This window comes from Ictalurus punctatus, chromosome 11 (genome assembly GCF_001660625.3).
Source record: "Ictalurus punctatus breed USDA103 chromosome 11, Coco_2.0, whole genome shotgun sequence".
Classification (NCBI taxonomy): Eukaryota; Metazoa; Chordata; class Actinopteri; order Siluriformes; family Ictaluridae; genus Ictalurus; species Ictalurus punctatus.
Window position 1 is genome coordinate 9,422,578 of NC_030426.2, and position 22,469 is coordinate 9,445,046.

At 39.0% G+C, this 22,469-nt stretch overlaps 1 protein-coding gene across 4 annotated transcripts in view; it reads right to left on the minus strand.

Moving 5' to 3' along the window:
- The window catches only part of LOC108272162 (membrane-associated guanylate kinase, WW and PDZ domain-containing protein 3), a 135,165-nt gene that overhangs the window by 34,164 nt on the left and 78,532 nt on the right, over window positions 1-22,469 (minus strand). For all 4 annotated transcript variants that reach the window (XM_017480404.3, XM_017480403.3, XM_017480406.3 and 1 more), the window contains exons 2-4: window positions 16,250-16,366; window positions 12,734-12,853; window positions 5,001-5,207 (exon numbers count right to left, since the gene is read on the minus strand). In XM_017480404.3, coding sequence (XP_017335893.1) covers window positions 5,001-5,207; window positions 12,734-12,853; window positions 16,250-16,366 — 444 coding nt within the window. The remainder of the gene's footprint in view (window positions 1-5,000; window positions 5,208-12,733; window positions 12,854-16,249; window positions 16,367-22,469) is intronic.

The window sequence follows — 22,469 nt, forward strand, 5'->3', positions numbered from 1 at the left end:
ATGTTATCACCCAATAGGGCACATAGTTGAATAGTTGCTCTTAGCTCTTCTTTTTCCTAAATTCATCCTATTCTACTTTAAGAGCCTGGAATATTGGTAAATTGATAGAATAGATAATAATAAAAAAAATAAATCTGTTTAAATACTAATTACCCCTGTTGAGTGAATAACAATTTTATTGTTTTATATTTGACAGATATAAACTGATTTCACAGTGATTTGCTCATTTGCACTGCCCCACTGGGCTTCCATAGAGTTACTATTCCACCAATGGTCAAAAATGGGACCTGTAACAAACACTAACAGCAATCCATAGAGTCAAATTTGCACTGCCCCATGTCCATTAAAACAGACTGTATGCAGTGGATCAAATCACATCAACATGGACAGAGGCAGCTCAATTCAATTCTCCCTCACTTTCTCTCTCTCATGTTACCTCTAGATTTCTTTCTTTACATTTCTCTAATAGCTTGGAGTTAATACCATGATTACATATGGATAACCATATGCAATAAAGCATAAATAATGTGTGGTGTTATTTCTTGATTGCCTGGAAAACAGCATGTGCATCCAGTATGACTAATCATGACAGCTTACTGTAGGATTATTAGCTTGAGTGACAGGTACATTTCACTCTCCAATAATCGATTAAACATCATCTGTGATTCTTATGAATCAGTATGAATCAGCGATTCATTTCTCAGCACAACCGTATGCTGTGGCAATCTAACTTAAGGAATGGAGGGAACTGGTATCATAGTGCAGAACAGCTCGAATTTAAACCCCTAACTGAGGTCAGTGGAATATATTCACTTCAAGGTAAACCACCCTGTCACAGTGAATCTGGGATCTGGCTTTTGAGGAAGAGCAAAACTGAGCATGCATAATCATTGTTGAGTTCTGACCTTGCACCATTCTGTCCCAATGCAGTGATAATGTGCCACTAATTACCCCTTTTGAGTGAATAACAATTCAATTCTTTATATTTGACAGATATAAACTGATTTCCCAGTGATTTGTTCATTTATAGATATTGTGCTATCGTGGGGAAATGCACGCACAGCCCCACTGAGCTTCCATAGAGTTACTACTCCAGTAATGGTCAAAAAATGGGACCTGCAATAAGCATTAATAGCGATCCATAGAGTCAAGATTTGCACCGCCCCATGCTTGCTCTGTGAACATTTTCAGGGGAGGAGGAGGAGCACATACAATGGTTAATGATAAGGTTGCCAGATTGGGCTGGTTTAAAAATATTCCACGGACAAGATCTTGTTTTATAGCAAATAATTGTAATTAAATGTAATACATTTCTGCAAAATGGCAAAGTATAGGGACATACAGTGTGCTTATGATGTACAGAAAATAATTATGTAGTGGATAATGTCTGTAAATCAGAAATACATGTGATATACTTGTTGCCCCACTCAGCAAAAGAAGAAAAATGTGTCTTGGACTAGTTATAGGTCTTTTGTGTGGTTTTTGGGAGGATGTAGATGGGTTGGAAATCTTGCGAAAACCTGTCAAAATGAGCTTCTAGACTGTAAGACGGATGTCTGTACAGTATATTGCTGATTCTCAACTACCTATTATGGGGTCACTCTAAAATTTTACTAGATAAGACCTTCCAAGTGTGTTAGAGTCTCGATTTAATTTTGTTTGAGACTATGTCGCTATTTATGCCCCAACAAAATCTATGGTCACAAGCCCCTGCTGGAAACCTTGCAATCTTGCAACTTCTTTTATTGTGAAAGTGGAACAAGCCTCCAAAACACACATTAAAATACTCCAAGGAAAAAGTACTTTTACTGGATTTCTTTCTACACAAGTGAAGGGATTATTTGCTTCAGTGAACATTCAGCAGCTATTTCCTCTTCACTGGTATCAGCCAAGGCCTCGATTGGGGCATTAGCCAGTCCCAACTGCAAGAGATAACTATGCAAATGCATAGCCACTCTGAGATTTAGACATTAATCAATAGTGGTACACTTGAGAGCTCAACCTACCACAGGCAACACATGCATATTCTGCTTGGTACCATGGCAACAATGCCTACTTTACAGATATTTTTTCTTTCACTCACTTCAATAGATTTCCATTAAGATGACTACCATTATGATTTCCATTAAGACAGACTGTATACATTGGATCAAAGCACATCAAGATGGACAGAGACAGCTGTCTTCAATTATCCTTATACTGTAGATTTCTCCCTCACTTTCTCTCTCTCACATTATCTCTAGATTTCTTTATTTACATTTCTCTAGTAGCCTGGGGATATTTTCCATGATTACATATGGATATCCATATGCAATAAAGCATATATAAATGTGTGGCGTCATTTCCTGATTGCCTGGAAAACAGCATGTGCATCCAGTATGACTAATCATGACAGCTTACTGTAGGATTATTAGCTTGAGTGACAGGTACATTTCACTCTCCAATAATCGATTAAACGTCGACTGTGATTCTTATGAATCAGTATGAATCAGCGATTCATTTCTCAGCACAACCGTATGCTGTGGCAATCTAATTTAAGGAATGGAGGGAACTGGTATCATAGTACAGAACAGCTCGAATTTAAACCCCTAACTGAGGTCAGTGGAATATATTCACTTCAAGGTAAACCACGCTGTCACAGTGAATCTGGGATCTGGCTTTTGAGGAAGAGCAAAACTGAGCATGCATAATCATTGTTGAGTTCTGACCTTGCACCATTCTGTCCCAATGCAGTGATAATGTGCCACCAAAGGATTTTATGTAAAGCTGCACCAAGCTTAGCAAGAAGCTCTCAGTGTCCACATCACCTCCAGTATATCATTGAATTTAGTATTTTGCCAGATACAGAGACATTGGATTCATTACTAACACATGACTCTGACGAGGAAAAAAATGTTTCACCTACCATACTAAAGGATTCTTTGGTTTGTCCTGTGGGAAAATAACGCAGGGTTTTAAGTAAAACCTTCCAAAGACATCCAAAGAAGCCTTGCGAAATCACTTTCTCTAATTGTGTAAAAATGAATAAGACGAATACACTCACTGGTACCCTTGCTCATTCATGCAAATATCCAATCATCCAATCATGTGGCAGCAGTGCAATGCATAAAATCAGGTCAAGAGCTTCAGCTATTATTCACATCAACCACCAGAATAGAAAACAAAATGTGATCTCAGTGATTCTGATTTCAGTATTTCACTCTCTGAAGTTTACACAAAATTCTGCAGAAACAACAACGAAGAACATTCAGTAAGCAGCAGATTTGCAGTCAGAAATGCTTTGTTGATGAAGAGACGAGACTGGCCAGACTGGTTCAAGCTGGCAGGAAGGCTACAGTAACACAAATAACCACTTTTTACAACTGTGGTGAACAGTATATCACCTCAGTGGATTTAATATCCGAAGACATCCGCAGTGTATATATCAAAAACTGCAAAATTCATTTTTTTTATAAACTGATTAAATGTACCATAACATGATATTACAACAACAGTTGGGATACTAGTTCCACTTTTTATTAGGACCGAATAAAAAAATAACAGAACACTGGTACATGTTTTCTGTGATTTATAAATGCATGCAGAATTAAATATGCGCTGTTATGAATTTATGTATGTCAACTCTTTCTCCTGCAGTTGGCACACAGACTACAGCACGTGCAGCTGACAAGAAAGCCAAAATGATAAAACATTGTGCTTACCAGAGTTACAAATAAATATGAAAAAAATATGTCCTGAACTGTCCTGAACATAGACATGCCCTCTTGAAGGTTGGTCTTGTGGCTAGTTTTTACTTTTAGCTTTTAATGAGCCATAAACACACATTGAACATTAGGGACAGTGGTTATGCTTTTCTACAGTGATCATTTTGCCCTTGTTCCATCAAACAAGAGCACCCTGAACATTTTCATTTTTTGGAAAACACTTTGGAGGACTTCTTCCCTGGAAGTGTCCAAATCTTGCCTTGGGCACTCAGCAGTTAATTCTGGTTCATTCAAATGTGGAATAACCTCATATGGGGAAAATGTTCACCTCATCATCAAGCATGTTAGTTCACGTGTGAAAACAAATTGAAATCTATGCTAGAACCAAGGGCTTAAACAACCCTAGGCTATATCAACAAAAAATACAAAAGCTGTTGAGCCAATTCATAAAAATTATAAATATATTTTTGGGTATGTACATTAAGATGATTTTAATAACTGGCAAAGGAACTTTGATCCTTTCATCCTATTATCTTATTATTGTGTTGTCTTATCAATCGCATATATGGATTAAGAATTAAGAAAGTTTAGACATTATATAGATAATTCATATTGTGTCTATTGTGACACAATTGTCTATTATACACTGTACTTGTGCACATGACAATAAAACTTGAAACTTTCGCCTGGCTTACTGTCTAAGTGCAGAGTTTCTCCCCTGTGTCTGTGTGGATTTTGCAGGTTTACTTCCACTTTATAAAAACATGTCAGTAGATGTACTGGCTACTCAATATTGCCCCTAGCTGTGAATGAGTGTGTCCATAGTGCTCTGTGATAGACTGACATCCCGTAATGTTTATTCCTGCCTCGTGCCCTCTGCACTGGGGAGGGGCTCCAGTTCCACCATGCGAATCACCCTGACCATGATAAAATGGTCTAAATATGAATTAATGTTTTTATTCTTGTGATTGTGCATAGCCATTGAAGATGATCTGAAATATGCCCTGGCATATATTTATATGGGAGGTCATTTCTGCGCTAAAAGCATTTGATAAAAATAAAGAAAAACATAAAAATGAAATGCTGACTACACTGAATATAAAAAGCTATTGATTTTCTATTGTTGGGGTAGTCCATTAATTAGGATCAAGGTCATCAAGGTGTAAATTAAAATAGATACATTTAGCATCTGTTTGTAATTATACCTCAACAACATAAAAATAGTTCAGGTCAAAATAGTTGCACGGTTGAGACTGTGGTTGACAACTAGATATACAGACACACATACACACACACCTGGAAGGCCGTTTGGCAGCGTTGGCCGCTCCTCATCGTCCTCCTCCTCAGGGACAACACTGTCATTGCGGTCCATCTTGCTGACGGAGGTGGTGCGCTTGCGTTGGACTTCTGTGCCAAATTCTTCCTCAAACAACACCTGATCGACCAGATCAGGCTGAACCAAGTTAGGCTCTGCAGGGGGTTTCGGTGTGCCATAGTAGTTTCCTTTGAAAAGCACAACAGAATCAGTTTTAGCCATAATTTCTGAGATTATTATAATGAATTTCCGATTTCAATCACAGTGAAACTAAGATTATTTTATCATAAATTAAGAACAAATGAAAAGTCTGCCTTAGTTGCTTAGCTTTGCTTTAGATTTTTACTAACGCTCAGCTGAAAGTGTGTTGGCATTGTTGGTAGTAGCTTTCTAAAAGCATGGCTGCTCAAAAAAACATGCTGTTCCAGTAACACTGGAGATATTGAGTCACCTTTCTTCAAGTAAAAAGGAACTGATGGAGGCCTCTGTCTCACATACTCATAAGACCAAGACTGTAGGTGATGCTAAGTTTAAATTGATTCCACTGAGACTTGCTCTGGATTCCCCTATCTCACCTTCCTATTACAGAATCTAAAGCGGTCACAAAATCTGTAAATGCACAGCATTGTTGGTCAAAGACATGGTCATGGAAGTCAACAGAGGAGTGAGTAGCTAAAGCAGATGCCAGAGGGACTGAATAAAGAGCAGCTTAGTTACAAATTAATATTCATTCAGATCAGAAAGCAGTGTTTTCAGGCTATGATGAAGAAAAATAAATAAAGGACCTGAGGGAATGCTTCTTTGTCTCTACCTGGTTCTAGCTCTCTCATTTCAGACAATGGTTTTGGAAAGGACAATATATTGTGTAGATTGACACATCAAACGTTCTCATTTTGGTGGCACACTGATAGCAATTACACTCTCCAGTGGATTCAGTAATGAACCCCATCCTCCATGTTTTATTCGAATGTAAAAACAGTTCATTCATATTCAGCACCTATAATGGAGCATCTAATCAGTGTGTTGTATAATGTGCTTAAATGGTTTACTAATACAGTGGGGTGTGTGTATGTGTGTGTGTGTGTGTGTGTGTGTGTGTGTGTGTGCCTGTGTGTGTGTGTGTGTGTGTGTGTGTGTGTGCGTGTATATTATTATTTTGTGTGTTTCATTAGTCACTCTCTCTCTCTCAACATGACACTAGAATCACTCAGTATGATTGTATCTATGCCAAAGGGGAAATAAATCTGTCCAAATCAACTGCTTAATCTTCATAAATTAAACCCAGATTAATTTAAACCATAGGATGTATTGTTTCTATTTGTTTACTGTCTTCATAATAATAATAATAATAATAATAATAATAATAATAATAATAATAATAACCTACTGATTCTGATTAATGCAGATAAACATTAGGTTAAGGTATTCTTCTTTTTTTTAAATCATCACTTACATTAAGACTTTCACTTTGAACCATACAAGGAGCCTAATTAGAGAAAAGAAATGGAACACACATGAGATTAAGCTTTTTTTTTTTTAACACTATGTAATTACTGTCAGTAAATCAGTTCACCTCTTTCTGAATATGCATTGGGACCATAACAGCTCTGAGGGAACTATTTATTTTTTATTAAACCAGAGAGAAAGTCAAATACAGAATATTTACGGCTAGGTGTAGGTTAGGTTTCCTAATACAGTATATGCTACATTTATCTAAAAACAGTGATTAATAACCAAACAAACAACTTCTTAGTATATGACTGTCATGAAGGTATAACCACAACTCAGCATCAAAGTACATTTGTGGTATCATTTGTCAAAGCTGAGCTACAGTGAGCTGAATAATGGGACTATGAGGGAAACGGCACCTCAGCGTTTTCTTAATGTTACGGAAATTGTAACTAAAGGAGAAGGTCATTTCCATGTTTACAAATAATGATAAGATCATGATCTAAATAAACAAATTATTAGGCATTATTAGAGAACCGCTGGCTGCAAAATAGCATCTATATAATTTAATAGAGAATTAGAATATGACAATTTGAATATAAAGAACAGAAAGATTTTAATGCATTGTCTACCTCCAACAAAGTCACAAAGAGACTAAAAGACTTGTATATGTGTATAACAAAAATTCCACTGGCATTTGTTCCTTTTTTTTTTTTATCAACTTGTAGATAAGAGCTATTTGTGAAACAGCATATATATATATATATATATATATATATATATATATATATATATATATATATATATATATATATATATATGCATATGCTCAACCTCTCAGCCATGAGGGATAAAGATAAGGTTTTCCTTCTGGACGCCCAAGTTGAACCTTCCGGTTTTTATAGCCGTTATTTCCTGGTTCACAAAAAAGATGTAGCCAAAAGATGTAGCCATACAGGAGTATGTGGCCAATTTTAGACATGTGCCATCTAAATAATACTCTTTGGACATACAAGTTCAAGATGTTGATGTTCAAACTGATCATTACACAGTTTCAGTTCAAGGACTGGTTTGTGACAATAGATCTAATAGACGCGTATTTCCACATAGAAATATTGCCCAGACACAGGAGATTCCTGAGCTTCGCATTTCGAGGTAATGCGTACCAATACTGGGTTCTTCCCTTTGGGATAGCTTTATCCACTCGCACCTTTACGAAAGTGCATGGATGCCGCTCTGGCTCTCTTTGCGACTCCAAGGTATACGTGTACTAAAATACCTGAATGACTGGTTAATTCTAGTGCGATCCAGGGAGTTGGTGATTGAACATGTTGTTCTCGTCCACATAAGGAGCTTTGAGCTCAGGTTGAACCTCATGACAAATATGCTTTCTTCAGTTCAGAGGATGACTTTTCTAGGGTTTATATGGGATTTGACTACGATGAGGGCATATCTATCACCAACATGCATAAGATCAATCCTATCCCTCCAGTCTCTATGAGAGACTGTTGGGGCTTATAGCAGCAGCAGCAGCCGCCGCCAACGCCATACCGTTGGGCCTATTGCACATCCGAGGACGAAACCCCTTAGAGTAATCAGTGTCACGCAGCGATGCCTACGTGCACTGTGAATTTGGAGGTGTCCCCAGTTTCTAGCCTCGGGCTACACTCTCGGGACTTCTCCTTATCCCAAGAAGGAAATGACAGATGCCTCCCTCACAGACTGGGGTGCGGTCTTAGATGGCCATCCAGCTCACAGTCTCTGGAGTGGCCCTTATCTAGAGTGGCATATAAATCGCATAGAAATGTGGGCCGTATTTCTAGCACTGAAATTCCTTCTTCCTCAGGTGAGCGGTCACCATGTGTTGGCTGTGACAAACAATATAACGGTGTTCTCATATAGTAACCACCAGGGAGGGTTATGTTGTGCCCCCTTTTCAGGCAGGTGCAATGAATTCTTCTCTGGCTGGAGAAAAGGTTTTGTCCATGAGTGCAATGGACATTCCAGGCAACAGAAATGTACATTCCGGTTGCCTGTACCAGGCATCCTGTCGAGGCAGGGGTTGAGGCCAGGGGATTGGAGGCTCCATCCACAAGTGGTGGACTCCATATAGTGGGGGTTCGGCCATGTTCACCTCTGAGGAGACAACACATTGCCCTCTGTGATTCGCCTTCACTCCTCCCACACCATTAGAGCTGGACGCCATGGTACACATGTGGCCGAGGTTACATCTGTACACCTTTCCCCCGATCCCTCTATTCCCACAAGTTCTAGCAAGATTTTGCCAAGACCGTCTACATCTGCTGCTAGTAGCACCTTCTTGACCAGCTCGAATCTGGTTCTTGGAGATAATGGTTCTTGGAGATATCCCTGCTAGATGGCACTCCATGGGAAATTCCCATTCACAGGGATCTATTGTCTCAAGCCAGAGAGTTGATTTATCACCCTCGGCTGGGACTACGGAAACTGTTGGTCTGGCCCCTGAGGGGCACCAACTCATAGATTCCAGTCTCACAATCGAGGTTGTAGAGAACATGTTGAACGCTAGCGCACCATCCATGAGAAAATTGTATGCGTTCACGTGGCAACTTTTTGTCTCGTGGTGTGAGGAATGTCAGTTAGACCCAGTAAACTGTGCAATAGCTACAATCCTGGAGTTCTTACAGGGATGTTTCTCAGCAGGGATGGCTCCGCTTACTATCATGGTCTACGTGGCCGCCATTTCGACCAGCCACACCTGTATTGATGGAGCCTCTGTGAGGCAGCATCCTCTAACATCAAAGTTTATGCATGGTGTCAGACAGCTGAGGCCCATCTGCAGATGGCTGCGCATACCTTCCTGGGACCTTTCTGTGGTCCTGGAAGGTCTGTCAGGCACTTTTGAGCCCTTAGAATCAGCCACAGAGAAGCTTCTGACTCTAAAGGTAGCTCTTCTGCTGTCCCTGACATCTCTCAAGCGAGTAGGAGATTTACAAGCCCTCTCTGTTGCCCCTTCCTGCCTTGACTTTGCCCTGGATTAACCAAGGCCTTCTTATATTCCAGGCTGTATTACATTTACATTTACATTTATTCACTTAGCAGACGCTTTTATCCAAAGCGACTTACAAATGATTGTATTATATTCCTAAAGTGCCTGTCTGCTGCCCAGCAAGTAGTGTCGCAGGTTTTCTGCCCTCCTCTGTTCCTTACACCGGAACAAGAGAAACTGCACCTACTGTGTCCTTCCATAAGGGCTCTTCGTACTTATGTCCACTGCTCCGGCCAGTGGCATAATCGGAGCAGTTGCTGGTCTGCTTTGGCAGTGACAGAAGAGGTGATGCTGTGTCAAAGCAGCACATCTCTAAATGGATAGTGGAAGGAATCTCTACTGCTTATGAGGTGCACGGTCTCGCTATACCTCTGAGCATAAGGGGTCAATCCACTAGGGGGGTTGCCTCCTCGAAGGCTTTATCTATAGTGGTACCATTACAGAATGTGTGTGCTGCGGTGGGATGATCTACGATGCACACATTCATTCAGTATTACAGTTTGGACTCAGTAACCTCGGAATAGTGTGAAAAATTGGTTGGACATCCCAGTAAGCACTTTTGGATCGATAGTGAGGAAGTGGAAGCGACATGACTACCCAAGAACTAGGATAAGATCTATACAGGGGCACCCTCAAAACTCAGAAACAAGACAGAGACTGGTGTGGGAAACCCCATTTGTCTCAAGTCTTGGATTTGTTTGCCTCTCTTTCTCAAGTAAAGCATTTACTTGCAAATGCAGCCATCTCTGCTGCTTTACATTCAATTAATGTCTTAAAGTGAAATATTGTGCTGGCAGCATCATACTTTGGGTATGTTTTTCATCCTCAGAACCTGGGCTGTCCTGATCTCAATCCTACTGGAAATCTGTGGCATTTTTTTAAAAAAAATTGCAGTCAATAAACAACATCCAACCCACCTGAAAAACCTGGACCAAATCTGACATTGAGAATGGGCAAAAATCACTCACAGACAGTGTGCAACGATGGTAGGAACTTACTCCAATTGACTTATAGCTGTTAATGCAGCAAAGGTGGTTCTACCAAGTACAAGTCTGAAGGGCTTGAATACTTATGCAAGCAGCATTGGTCAGTTTTTAATCTTTTTTTTTTTAAAGATCTGCTTACAAATAGTGAATTTTGTCTTTGAAATGAGCATACTGGTTTGGAATAAAAAAAATACTGACTCGAACAATCTGTGTAAGTGTCATTGGTAATCCAGTGGAATCTGATGGCCTATAAGAGGATTGAACACTTTTGCAAGAATCACCGGAATAACTTCTTGTGAGTATGAACATGCCTACTGACAACTTCAACATGTCATGAAATGACTGGATCACGTGTCATATGGCCTTCATTTCCTAAAACCTTCTCGTTGAGCACCCAAAGGGTCAGCACTGTTTCAGAGTGACAGCGAACCCTTGAGGTTTCCATTCTTCATAGGACCATCCAATTTTCCATCACACCATCCATTTTCTGTACCGCTTATTCTACACAGTGTCGCAGGAAGCATGGACCCTATCCCAGGAGACTCAGGGCACAAGGCAGGGGACACCCTGGAAGAGGTGCTAACCCATCTCTGGAAACAATTGCACACACTCTCTCACACATGCACTCAAACAGTATGGACAATTTGGGGATGCCAGTCAGCCTACAACGTATTTCTCCGTATTCATATTTGGCAAGCACCTTAACCAAGATCACTTACTATTGTTTTAGAGAGAAATAAATCAATGCAGACTGTTGACAGAAGAGTGTCATGGAGTGCTAAAACATAATGAGAATTTTCTGACCTTATTAAGATTAAAAATACAGTGTTAATGTTAATTCTCCTTTAAAAATCCATAATCGGGTACATTTGGAACATGCGCCACGTCCCTTGAAAAGAAAGCTAAGGAAAAATGCTCAAAAACCTTACACTATTCACATGAAAGCAAGGCCAAAACAGTGAAACAGTAGCTAATATTATTGTTGTGCATATAAATCTACAAAATGTCTGCTTAGCATGGTTATATTTCTGTGTGCATATTTTTTACTTTTGGTATTTGTGTTTACGTGTGCATGTGTTTGTGTGTGCTTGGGAGCACAGCATCTACTCTCTAAGGAAGGATGCATATGGACATGTCTGTGTGATCTGCCAGGGCGTCCCAGCAGGCTTTCCCTGGAACAGCTATAATCACAGAAGCAACATGGGGATGCATTAACTCCAGTAGCCTCAGACACACATTGTTTCTCATTCTGTCTTTTCACAGTACAGATTTATATAGATCTAAAGCCACTCTGGAGTTTGTAATGCCTTGCTTCTTGTCTAAGCAGATGTCTAAAAAAAACATCACAGATCCACCCATATGAACCCAGCTAGAGCAAGAAGTGAAGACTCCAGACAAGTGCCGCACTCAAGTGGAAAGGATTAATTTAGTGCCATTGCCTTTTTTCATGCTGGTCAGTAATGATCTAATGTGTGACATTTCTCTAAGCAGGGCATATTTTACTGTGACTAAGCCCTCCCTCTGGTATATGTGAAGCTGATCCAGTGAAGTTTGATGATATTACAGTGGCTCACTTCCCTGATCCCCGTTTTTATGTGCGCTTTATAGCAGTTCGGTAGAAAGCTTTGCAAAGCGCATTAACACAATGAAATCTCACACTTGCAGTGAAAGTGACCAACTTCTATCCTTAAATCTATCCCTCTATCATTATATGGTTAGGTTAGCTGTAACTAAATGCTATATATCAGAACAATTAAGATTGCTATAAGATATATAGAGAATACAACACCATGTGACATGGTGCTGTATGTTATAAAATAAATTTTTATAATTTATTGTATTATTTATAAAATGCAATAAAATTCCATCATTTTTATCATTTATATAAATTGACAGTGTAATAAAATAAAAGTAATATATTTCCATCACCCTAAAACCAGTGCCCTAGTCTACATGCACTGCTGCACACAACAGCCCAGGACAGTACCCCTCCCTGCGTATACAGGTCAGTATCTCCAGTGTTCTAATCAGCTGTTCATTTGCTGAGCTGTGATTTCCCTGTTTGCCTTTCCTATGATTTGACCATCCTGCTAATGGTTCCTCGGCATATCTTTGGATTGTCATATTCTTTAATGATTCTTGACATTATTATGACCATTGCCTGGCTAACAATATGGATTTTGTATTGTGTTTATTAAAACACTGCACATGGAGCCTCACTCCACTACCAAGTCTGGTTTGTTATACTTACCGTCATAAATTCCACTCTCCAGGAGTAAACCACTTTCCTCCAAGATCCTGAAGTCACTTACACTGATGAAGTTGTAGTCCACTCCAGGAACCTCCCCCTCTCTGGGCAGACGGGTTGTACCTTCAATTTGGAGAAAATAATAGGAAATGAATGCCTTTTCCCTGTATCAATTCACTTTTCAGTTCAATTTAAATCCAATTCAAGTGATTAAATGAATCACTCCCAGTCACTTTTCAGTCCCAATCTGTTTGTATTTTAAAAAATAGCAGCTAAATAAAGCACCAGTGGGATTGAATTATAACTTCAGATTATATGTACAAGTAGTTTGAATCAAGAACTTAATAACATACAAGAATACAAGCAGGGTCTTCTTATTAGAGTTATTTGTTAGAAGACTGAAAGACAGCTTGTGCTTGATGACTTTAAAATCTTGGCTGAATGCTGTGAGACTGAATAAAAGAGAAAGAGAATACAAAGGCGGCTTTGAAATGTGCCTAATTAGCTAAAGTGAGAAGAACAAAAGGTTATTCCACCAATGCTAAGGAACATATTGACTCTTTTTTATGTGTTAGTCAAGCATGGTCATATATCCCAACCCACTGGAATGTATTTGAGTGAAGACTCATTTTTTTGTATTGTGTATATAGTGCATTTTTTTGTGCAAAAAGTCAGCGCAAAAAAAAGAGCATCATGGGAAATGGGAAATGTGACTGATTACATGTTCTGTTTGATGTACTAGACAATCTTTTACTCCTCCTGCAGTATACCTCCAGTAGCTACTTCATCTGTTGTCACCCCAATATCTCTATACACAGAATGTATCTAGCAGATTTCAAACGCAAATAGCAAAACTGCATGATCCCAATTGGTTAATCCTGTTTCTAAACATAGCTGCTTGTAGCCAATAAAATGTGATTAAACAGACTAACGGACACGTTGCTTTGGTGTTTGGGGTGATTAAATATGGAAGCGTAATGACTTTGTTGACCTTTTATGAACATAACTATAGTGCAATTACTGTGCAAAACAATGTTATTTGACACATATACGATCAGCTGTGCTGGGTGTATGTTATGTTACCCACCCACAAATAAGCACTTGGAACTGAAAATAAAAACCTAAAATCCCACCAGCTGTGCCTCGGTTCAGCAAGGATTGTTTTTGTCAAACAAATATTCTTTATTTATGATGTAATGTAATAATACATTGCCATTTTAGGACTTTAGTGAAATAAACATTCAGAAGAACTACATCTAGGCCTCATTTAAGGGCCTGTGTGGTTGACCCTTTCCACCATTTGACAGCAGCTTTTAAACCTTAATTTGCACCACACAGAGCACAGCACACTCCCTAGTGCAGCTTGAGTGACATGTTACAGCCTTAATAAATTGAACGCTGGAATAATGAGGCACTGGGAGCGTACTTTGCAGCCACATCAAAAAGCGTTTTGTGCTGCACCTCCTTGTGTATGTAAACCGAAGGTACACAAGCATGCATAGGTCCCATGATCACATGACAGCTATAGACAACTGAAGATCTGAAGACAACTGAATGTACTTGGCGAATAGCACTAACTGTAAACTATTACTAACTAACTATCAATGTAAACTAACAGCCACCACTGAGTTGATATTGAGAGACTGACTAAGAACTTCTCACCAAATGAGAATTTTGTTCTTGCAGGCTCCCATCCACATTTAACTGTGGCATTGAATTTGGCTCCCAGCAATAGGCCACAACTTTCCTAGTCCCTAAAATCTGTTTAAAGGTCAGTATAACTTTTCAAACGACTCCAAGTCTTTTTCAAGATTCTAGAACAGTAGATAATAAATACAACACAGACCCATATAGCACATATGTTAAGCAAGAGAACATGGCTGTTAGTGTGGATGTGGGAGTGAATGTATTGGAGAGAATGTGTGTATATGTGTGTATGTATCTGCCATGTCCACTGGGACCTTCTTTGGAGGAGAGTCGATTGTTTGGCTGCACACAAGAAGCATCAGAAAGTGGCATTTCTTTCAAATACAAGGCCAAAAATACGAGCTGACATTTCTCAGCTTTGTTTGTGTGGGTGCTACAAAATGCCACCAGGCTTTGCTCTCATTTGAGGTACACTTACATTTGAATTTTCAATATTGAAATGCCAGTGACTTCAACAAGGTGTATCGTAAATGATCTAAAAACCCAGCTAAATGACACCATCCGTGAAACATCACAGTGAAGCAGTCAGTCAAATAGGATATTTTGTGGACCTCATGAATGGATTTAGTACAAGATCAGAAGGTTCGGCGGGCGGGTTTATTATTTCTGCATGGGAATATTTAAAGTGACATTTTCAACAAATGAGAGGAAAAAAGAAGAGAGAAAGAAAGAAGAGGGGAGAGGAGTGGGAATGCTGAGTACCACCTAAGGGTGTTCCTTTTCTCTCTCCATCAGAGAGGCTTTTAAAAGCTTCTATCGTGTGTACCCTGATGCTGCTTCCTGACTCCACCAGAGGTGCTGTATTCCTCTTTTTAAGCCTTTTTCTATGTCCTTCTCTATACAATTTCCCTATCTTTCTTGCCATCTCACATCATCTCAGCTGAACAGACAGGAGGAGAGAAAGAGATGTGGGGAGAGATTAAAAAAAAAAAGCTGTCATGTTGTACTGTAACTAGGCTGTGTATGGAGTAACCTAAGGACAGCGAAGCACCAAGTTCTGTTTAAATGTCACCACACAGTAAAGTTTTAATTAAGTGTCTCATTTTGGACTCAGATCAAAGCGTGACACTGTGCTTTATCCTGATGGGGCAAGCTGTTGTTAATTCAGTCTTCAGTATCAATCACTCCACAGTGTTCTAAAATAACACTTCAATTAAACATTGTGCCACAGCTATATTTTATACATGGCACAGAGCAAATGTTATGTCTTTGGACAAAAAGGGAATGAATAATCTTAAATGTGAGAAATTAACAACATTTCTATATTGTCGTTCTGCTTGATATCAGTTATACAAACATTAATTCGTTCAAAATCTAATCCCCCCCATCATTGCCTCATATGTAGTTTTTGCTTTGTCACCTAAAGAAAGACATGCAAAGGTCATGAAGAGGAAAAAACTTATGATTTCACTACCAAATTCAGCACACAATAAGATCCCAAACCTCAACACCTTTATAAAACTATACTGCTTAGAACACTTCATCCAGGAGTTTTCAAGGCCAGAAAGTCTGCAACCTTCTTATTCACATATGCTCACATGAAGGACGAGATAGCTGAATAATACAGTAACCCAGCTGAGAAGCAGTGTTTCAGCCTGAGGAGAATCACTAGCTTCTCTCTTCACAGCCAAACATCCAGACACGCTGAAGTGAGCTGAGGCAGCCGCCTTCACTTTGACAACCAAATGAGAGGAGTCTTTGGAGACAACAAACAGACTGGCAGATGGAAACGTGTGTGTGTGTGTGTGTGTGTGTGTGTGTGTGTGTGTGTGTGTGTGTGTGTGTGTGTATATGTGTGTGTGTGTGTTTTACATGGTATAGTACGCAGGTAAAGGTTGTCCCGGATGACTTGCTGCAATTTGTGGTCCAGTGAACCCTTCTGGAACTGCAAGCTGAGGTAATGCCTCAAGTCTGTGTTTAGCACTTTGCCTGCAAAGAGAAAGGAAGAAAGAAAAGAGGGTTAGAAAATATATTGGGCTCAGAATGGACGGCCACTATAAAGCAAACATGTATGCAATAGGCTGTAAGGCTCTGACACAAGGTACCAATTGCCTGATAAGACTTTGCAAGAATACATAGAAACACCAAGGTATACAGTGGTGTTTGAAAGCTTGAATTTTCTATATATCTCCATAAACATGACCTAAAACATCAACAGATTTTCACACAAGTCCTAAAAAGTAGATAAAGAGAACCCAATTAAACAAATGAGACAAAAATAATGTACTAGGCCATTTATTTATTGAGAAAAATGATCCAATATTACATGTTACATATCTGTGAGTGGCCTCTAGGATCAGCAGTTAATTTGAAGGTAAAATTAGTCTTCAGTCATTGAGATGCCAATCTGATGTGAGTGAGTGTCCTGTTTTAATTAAAAAACAGGGATTTATCAAAGTTTAAACCTCATAACACTTTTGTGGAAATGTCACAGATATGTAATATTGTATAATTTTTCCTCGATAAATAAATGACCACATATAATTTTTTGTCTCATTTGTTTAATTGGGTTCTCTTTATCTACATATAAATCTGTTGATCTGTTGTTTCACATCATATTTATGCAGCAATATAGAAAATTCTAAAGGTTTCACAAACTTTCAAGCACCACTGTAAGTACACAAACGGGGATAAAGACAGGACTAGAACAAAACATAGGCATGCTTGTCACCATGGAAACTGTAACATCAGTGAATCCGTAACAATAAGTACCAAAATGCAGTATGGACTGTCCCTCCCCGACTCAGTGTTCTAGCTAACAGAATGGCTTTTTTGGCACCTAGTTTTTTTACATCTGACTGTCAATCCTAAGATTTTGCTTTGAGCACTGCCACAGTCACATAACAGACACAGTGCATGTCCCATTTAGCTTTGCTTGCTTGATTCAGCAAGCACAGCCTTTTCAAAAAAGTTAACAATGCTGACAGTCTTACCACACAAACAGAAATGAAATGAAGGCCTCAGAAACAGAAGTCTCTTTGTCTGCAGTTACTTTTCTCTCCACCAAACTTTAAAGTGTTGGTGAAAGTGGGAGAAGTTTGTGGAGGAGTAGAGAAGAAAGAAATGTAGATAAGAGACTGAATGAAGAAGGGAGTGATGGCAGAGAACTAGGGAGCAGACGATTCACATTATCGCTCTCTCCCAGATGCCAACACACCTGAGCCAAACCATCCAGAACATTGAAGGTCTAGTACAGGTGTGTTGCAAACAGATGAAACAGATTTAAAAAGAAACAGCAATAACACCAAAAGAAGGGAAAACCAATGATGCAAAGAAAGAGAAGGAATATAAATTATAACACAACCCTGTAATTTATATGGCATGACCTGGCATAATCATCAAGCCAAAGAATATAAAATATTATTTTATATAAATAAATTGAATTACATAAAATTTTATTGTATTTGTATACATGCTCCATTGTCACAAAGGAGCTTTACAGAAATCTAGATGAAAATTTAGAGCCCTGAAGAGTAAGCTAGAGGCGACAGTGGAAAGGAAAATCCTCCTGAGAAGACATGAGGAAGAAACCTTGAGAGGAACCGGACTGAAATGGGGAACCCATCCTGTATACTGTTAGTAAAAGTTCTGGAATGAGTACATGAGTGTCTTTATGATTACATCAGCAGTTGTTAAGTAAAAATCTATTAAGAAATACTTCAGATTACTGAACCTTACATTCCCAGAGGCACCCTACCGTCTACCTTGCCCTGTACACTGCAATCTAAAATTAAAAATAAAAAAAAAAGGCTTGATGTCAGCAGTGTTTTGAGTGTTTCATTCGTTGGAAAGAAAAGTTAATGGCATTTTGGTTAAGGAAAAATGTCAAGTGTTTATCCATCACAATATCATCTCTTCTGATGACAATATGTCAGAAAAACTATGACTATTGAGTAAAACATGACAGAAATTAAAGTGCCCTGTTTTTGTATTTTTTTTTTTTTTTACCCTGAAGGCAGAAGTATAAAAGTATGGCCAAACATTCACCCATACACATTCACACACAAGCTAACAGAAGGTTCTCAGTCCTGTGGGTTTGTGAAAGCTCTTGGAGCAGCTGTGATCTGACCCTTTTTTGGATCGGACAGAAGGAGAGATGGCACAAACGTATCACATTTTCAGTCTCTCAGTTACAGATTTATTTACACACCCACAAGTTGTTAATATCCATAAAAATGTTGCATCATCATCTCTCTCCCTTTTTCTCTCTCTCCCTCCATTGTTGATTGTGCTACTTTTGACTGTCAGGAGATGCATCCTGTGGTCAGACTTAGGGACCTCTTTGCTGAAAATATCAACCATCAACAAATCCCCCCCTTCCTTTGTTGTCAGCTCTCCAACAGTGAGGGCCCCCAAGCTTTTAATTTTCCTGCTGCTATTGCTCTAAGCCTTACTTTCTATAATCGCACCCTGACTCATTCCACTTTTCTGAGAAAGTGGGACATGTGACAGACAAGGAATCATCTCCAGCCTTCAGATCGAGCAAACCTCTGACTCCCATGTGCACCTCTATCTCTCCCCGGGCTTCCAAAGACTTCTGAATTTCTAAATGAATCAGCCCTGGTTTACCAGGACCCAGATTCACAAAAATCACAGTAAACAACAATAAAAATCATAATTGATCATTCATAGTTCTTAATTTAAGTATCATGAGGGGAAACAACAGTGGTTCAGTGGTGAAGGCTCTGGGCTACTGATCAGAGGTTAAGCTGCTACTGTTGGGTTTCTACTGAACCTGTACTTGTGACCATAATGTGTTTTCCATCAAGTTTTTCTAACTCTGATATTACACGTTAAACAGAGTGTGAGGTTTAACAGCCCCTGATGTTAACTAGCCTCAAATCAATTTAACAATTATTTTTATAACAGCCCCAGAGAAGAACACTAATGATATCTAATACAGTCTTTAAGTGTATTATTCTGTCTGTCACAGATTCTCTTCCACTAAATTTACATCAGGAGTTGGTAATTAAGTTTATTTTTAGCACATCATTTGAGGGCCAAAGTGGTGACCGGTGTTATTCACTACAGGTACGATGGGGACATCATTATCTCTGTAATCGATTCATTATGGGTTCTATTAATCTACAGTCAGTAAAGGCTACACTGAAAACTTTCTGACAAAATGTCTTTTTCTAAGCCATGCACAAGACAGGGGCATAATGAAAAATGGGAGTTTTAAAGACAAATGGAAAGAGAATCATTATCTTATTTTGCCATTATTCACCAGTGTCAAAGTCAATATGTCTGATGTATAATGTATCTGCAAAATTAGCCAGGAGTACAATACAAAACATTATTTTGCTGGTAGATATACAGTGCATTTAACATGACTTTCCCACCAGAGTCAGAAAAAATAAAAAATGAACTAATGAATATGAACTAATGAGACTTACTGCTGTCAGGGACTGGAATGTATTTACAAGTGCAGGTATTTATACAAATAAGCCAAGTGCCAAACAGGATCATCCATGAACACACAAACAGGAGAGAGAGCAAGAACAATGAGGTATAATTAAGCAATATTGCATAAGCAAGAGTGCAGGTATTCTGAATATCGGCAGGCTCAGGCTCATGCCTAAGGCTGAACCACAGCCATGCTGATATTCAGTATAACCACATAATGCTGAGTGCGATATTGCTTTTATACAACAGTTCTATAAACAAGAAAGTGATATACTGTAGAATGTAGAAGTGACATTTCGGACACAATATGGCTAAATGTTCTGTTTATTTTTGCTCCACTAGTGGAAATAGATCCCGAAGAAGCTACACTCACTTTATAGCACTAATGAGCTTTCACATTTTAATTCAATAGTTATATTCCTGAAAATGTTTGCCATGTCTGCTGATGGTGTCGCTAACACTACTGTAGTAATGGTTTTAAAATAGGAAGTGGAATTTTATGTGGCAAACACAGTGGAGTCAAGTGGAGTGATGCACACAGTGAAACATCCCAGTGCGGTTATGGTAAATATAAGCACTCTTGGAATGCTGCTTGACCAGTCAAATTAGTTGACCACAATTAACTGGTGTATACAAGAATAACCAAGGTGAGACACGACAACACATTACAAAAGCTCTACAATTTTATTAATTTAAATTCAATTTCTATGTTTAATTTTTGCTTCAAGTAACTTTATAACAAGCAACTTTAAAATCTTTCATTTATTCATCTTCAGTAACCTGGCAGTGATTCGATGAATCACAAGCCTATTCCAGGAACACTGGGTGTGTGGAGGGAATACAAACTGAATGGTATGGCAGTCCATCACAAAGCATCATGGACACACTCAATTCACACAACTGACAAATCAGAGTAGACAATCCACCTACTGGCATGTTTTCAGGAGGCGGGAGGAAACGCACACAGACACAGGGAGAAAATATGAAACTCTACACAGACAGGATCTGAGTTCAGCACTGAACTTGGGACCCTGGAGCTGTGAGGCAACAACGTTACCTGCTGCCCCACTATGTTGCCTTAAAGTTCAGCTCTTTCCAGGCTTGGGGTTTAAACACATGAGTACATTTTTCCACTGGGTTAAATGCCTTAACCATTTGGCCATCCTGGTGTAAATTCCATCTTATGTTTAAAGTTGCAGTACTACACTTTTGCCTCTCTATCACCATCTCTGTTTGAAACATAAAATTGAAAGTTACTTGCAAACTTCTGGGGGATATGGTTTCTTGGAGTAGAGGTAAGTTGCTTTCTCTCATAGCTAGCAAAAAATAAGTGCAATTTACCCCCCTGACCATAACTAAAAAAAACAAAAAAAACAAAACATAGTTAGCTAGCTACCTATTGAGCCACTGAAATGTATTACATGTTCAGCAGAAAAAAGCCATATCTGCATCAGTCTTCAATCCCTTCAGATCTCCTTCAGAACCTTTAGAGTCATCGCCACCTCTCAAAAGCTATGGCAATATTTACTGTCATTTTAGCACGGGCTCTGTTGCTTTCCCTTTTTGACTGCAGGCTCTCCACAGTTCGAGGCTTCTTGTTTTTGACAACAGGTGATTCCCCAGATGTCAACGATGATTGCCGTTTAGAACTATCCAGATTAAAAGCAGCCATCTAGATGACAAGTTTAAATTCTAAGCAGCTGTTATAAGAAAAAGCTACCTACACTTGACCATCCTTAGCACCCACACACACAATATTGTAACTGGCTCTTCTTCCTTCTGTTTATGGATGTGATGTAACCACGTGAAGGTAAATGACGTCAAACTGACATTTTCCACGAAAGCCATGAAGGGGATATAGAGCCAGCCTGTACTGTTCATACCCAACATTGTGACTCCATGGACTCATGTTGCTTGTGTCATAATGCAAAAATTGTGCCCACTGGAGATGTGATGTTTTTGTACTGGACTGCTGTTTTCAGTAGCCTATTTGAGAGCCCAATTAGTGGTCTGACATGACATTCTGCATAAAATGGTGAATTCAGAATCATTTGCTTGTCTGCTTGCATGGTCCTTGACATTTTCCTTTAACCCAGTTGATCCATAAAACTTGGTCCATATGATCTAACACCCTCTTCTATGCATGAGAATTTTAAACCCAATGTGAAAACCAGTGACTGATTTTATGTCACACTGATTGACTTACACCCATACACCTACAGAAAAGGTCAAGAATAATAATGAAGTAAGTGTGGAGAGAAGAAGTGAGAGAAAGATGGGGAAGCAATGAATTCTGCATCATTAAATCTCCCCAAACAGTCAGGCTTTCCATTATTCTTTGCTTTTGGTGTCTCTTTTGTATCCACTTGTCTGAGACAATATTGTTAGTCACCTTCCAAAATAGGCATAAAAATACTTCCCCATCAATTTTTTTTATAGAAATGCTTCAGAATTGTGCTCAAAAATACGTACTTGACAACAGCAGTGAATCATGATTGTGAATCATGTAAACATATTATAACACCGGCATCATTGCATCCTTTGCCTCCGGACAGCAAACATCCAGCTTTCATAATTTAAAATGAGAAATTCTCAGAACAGTCTCTGAAACACACAGTATGTGAGT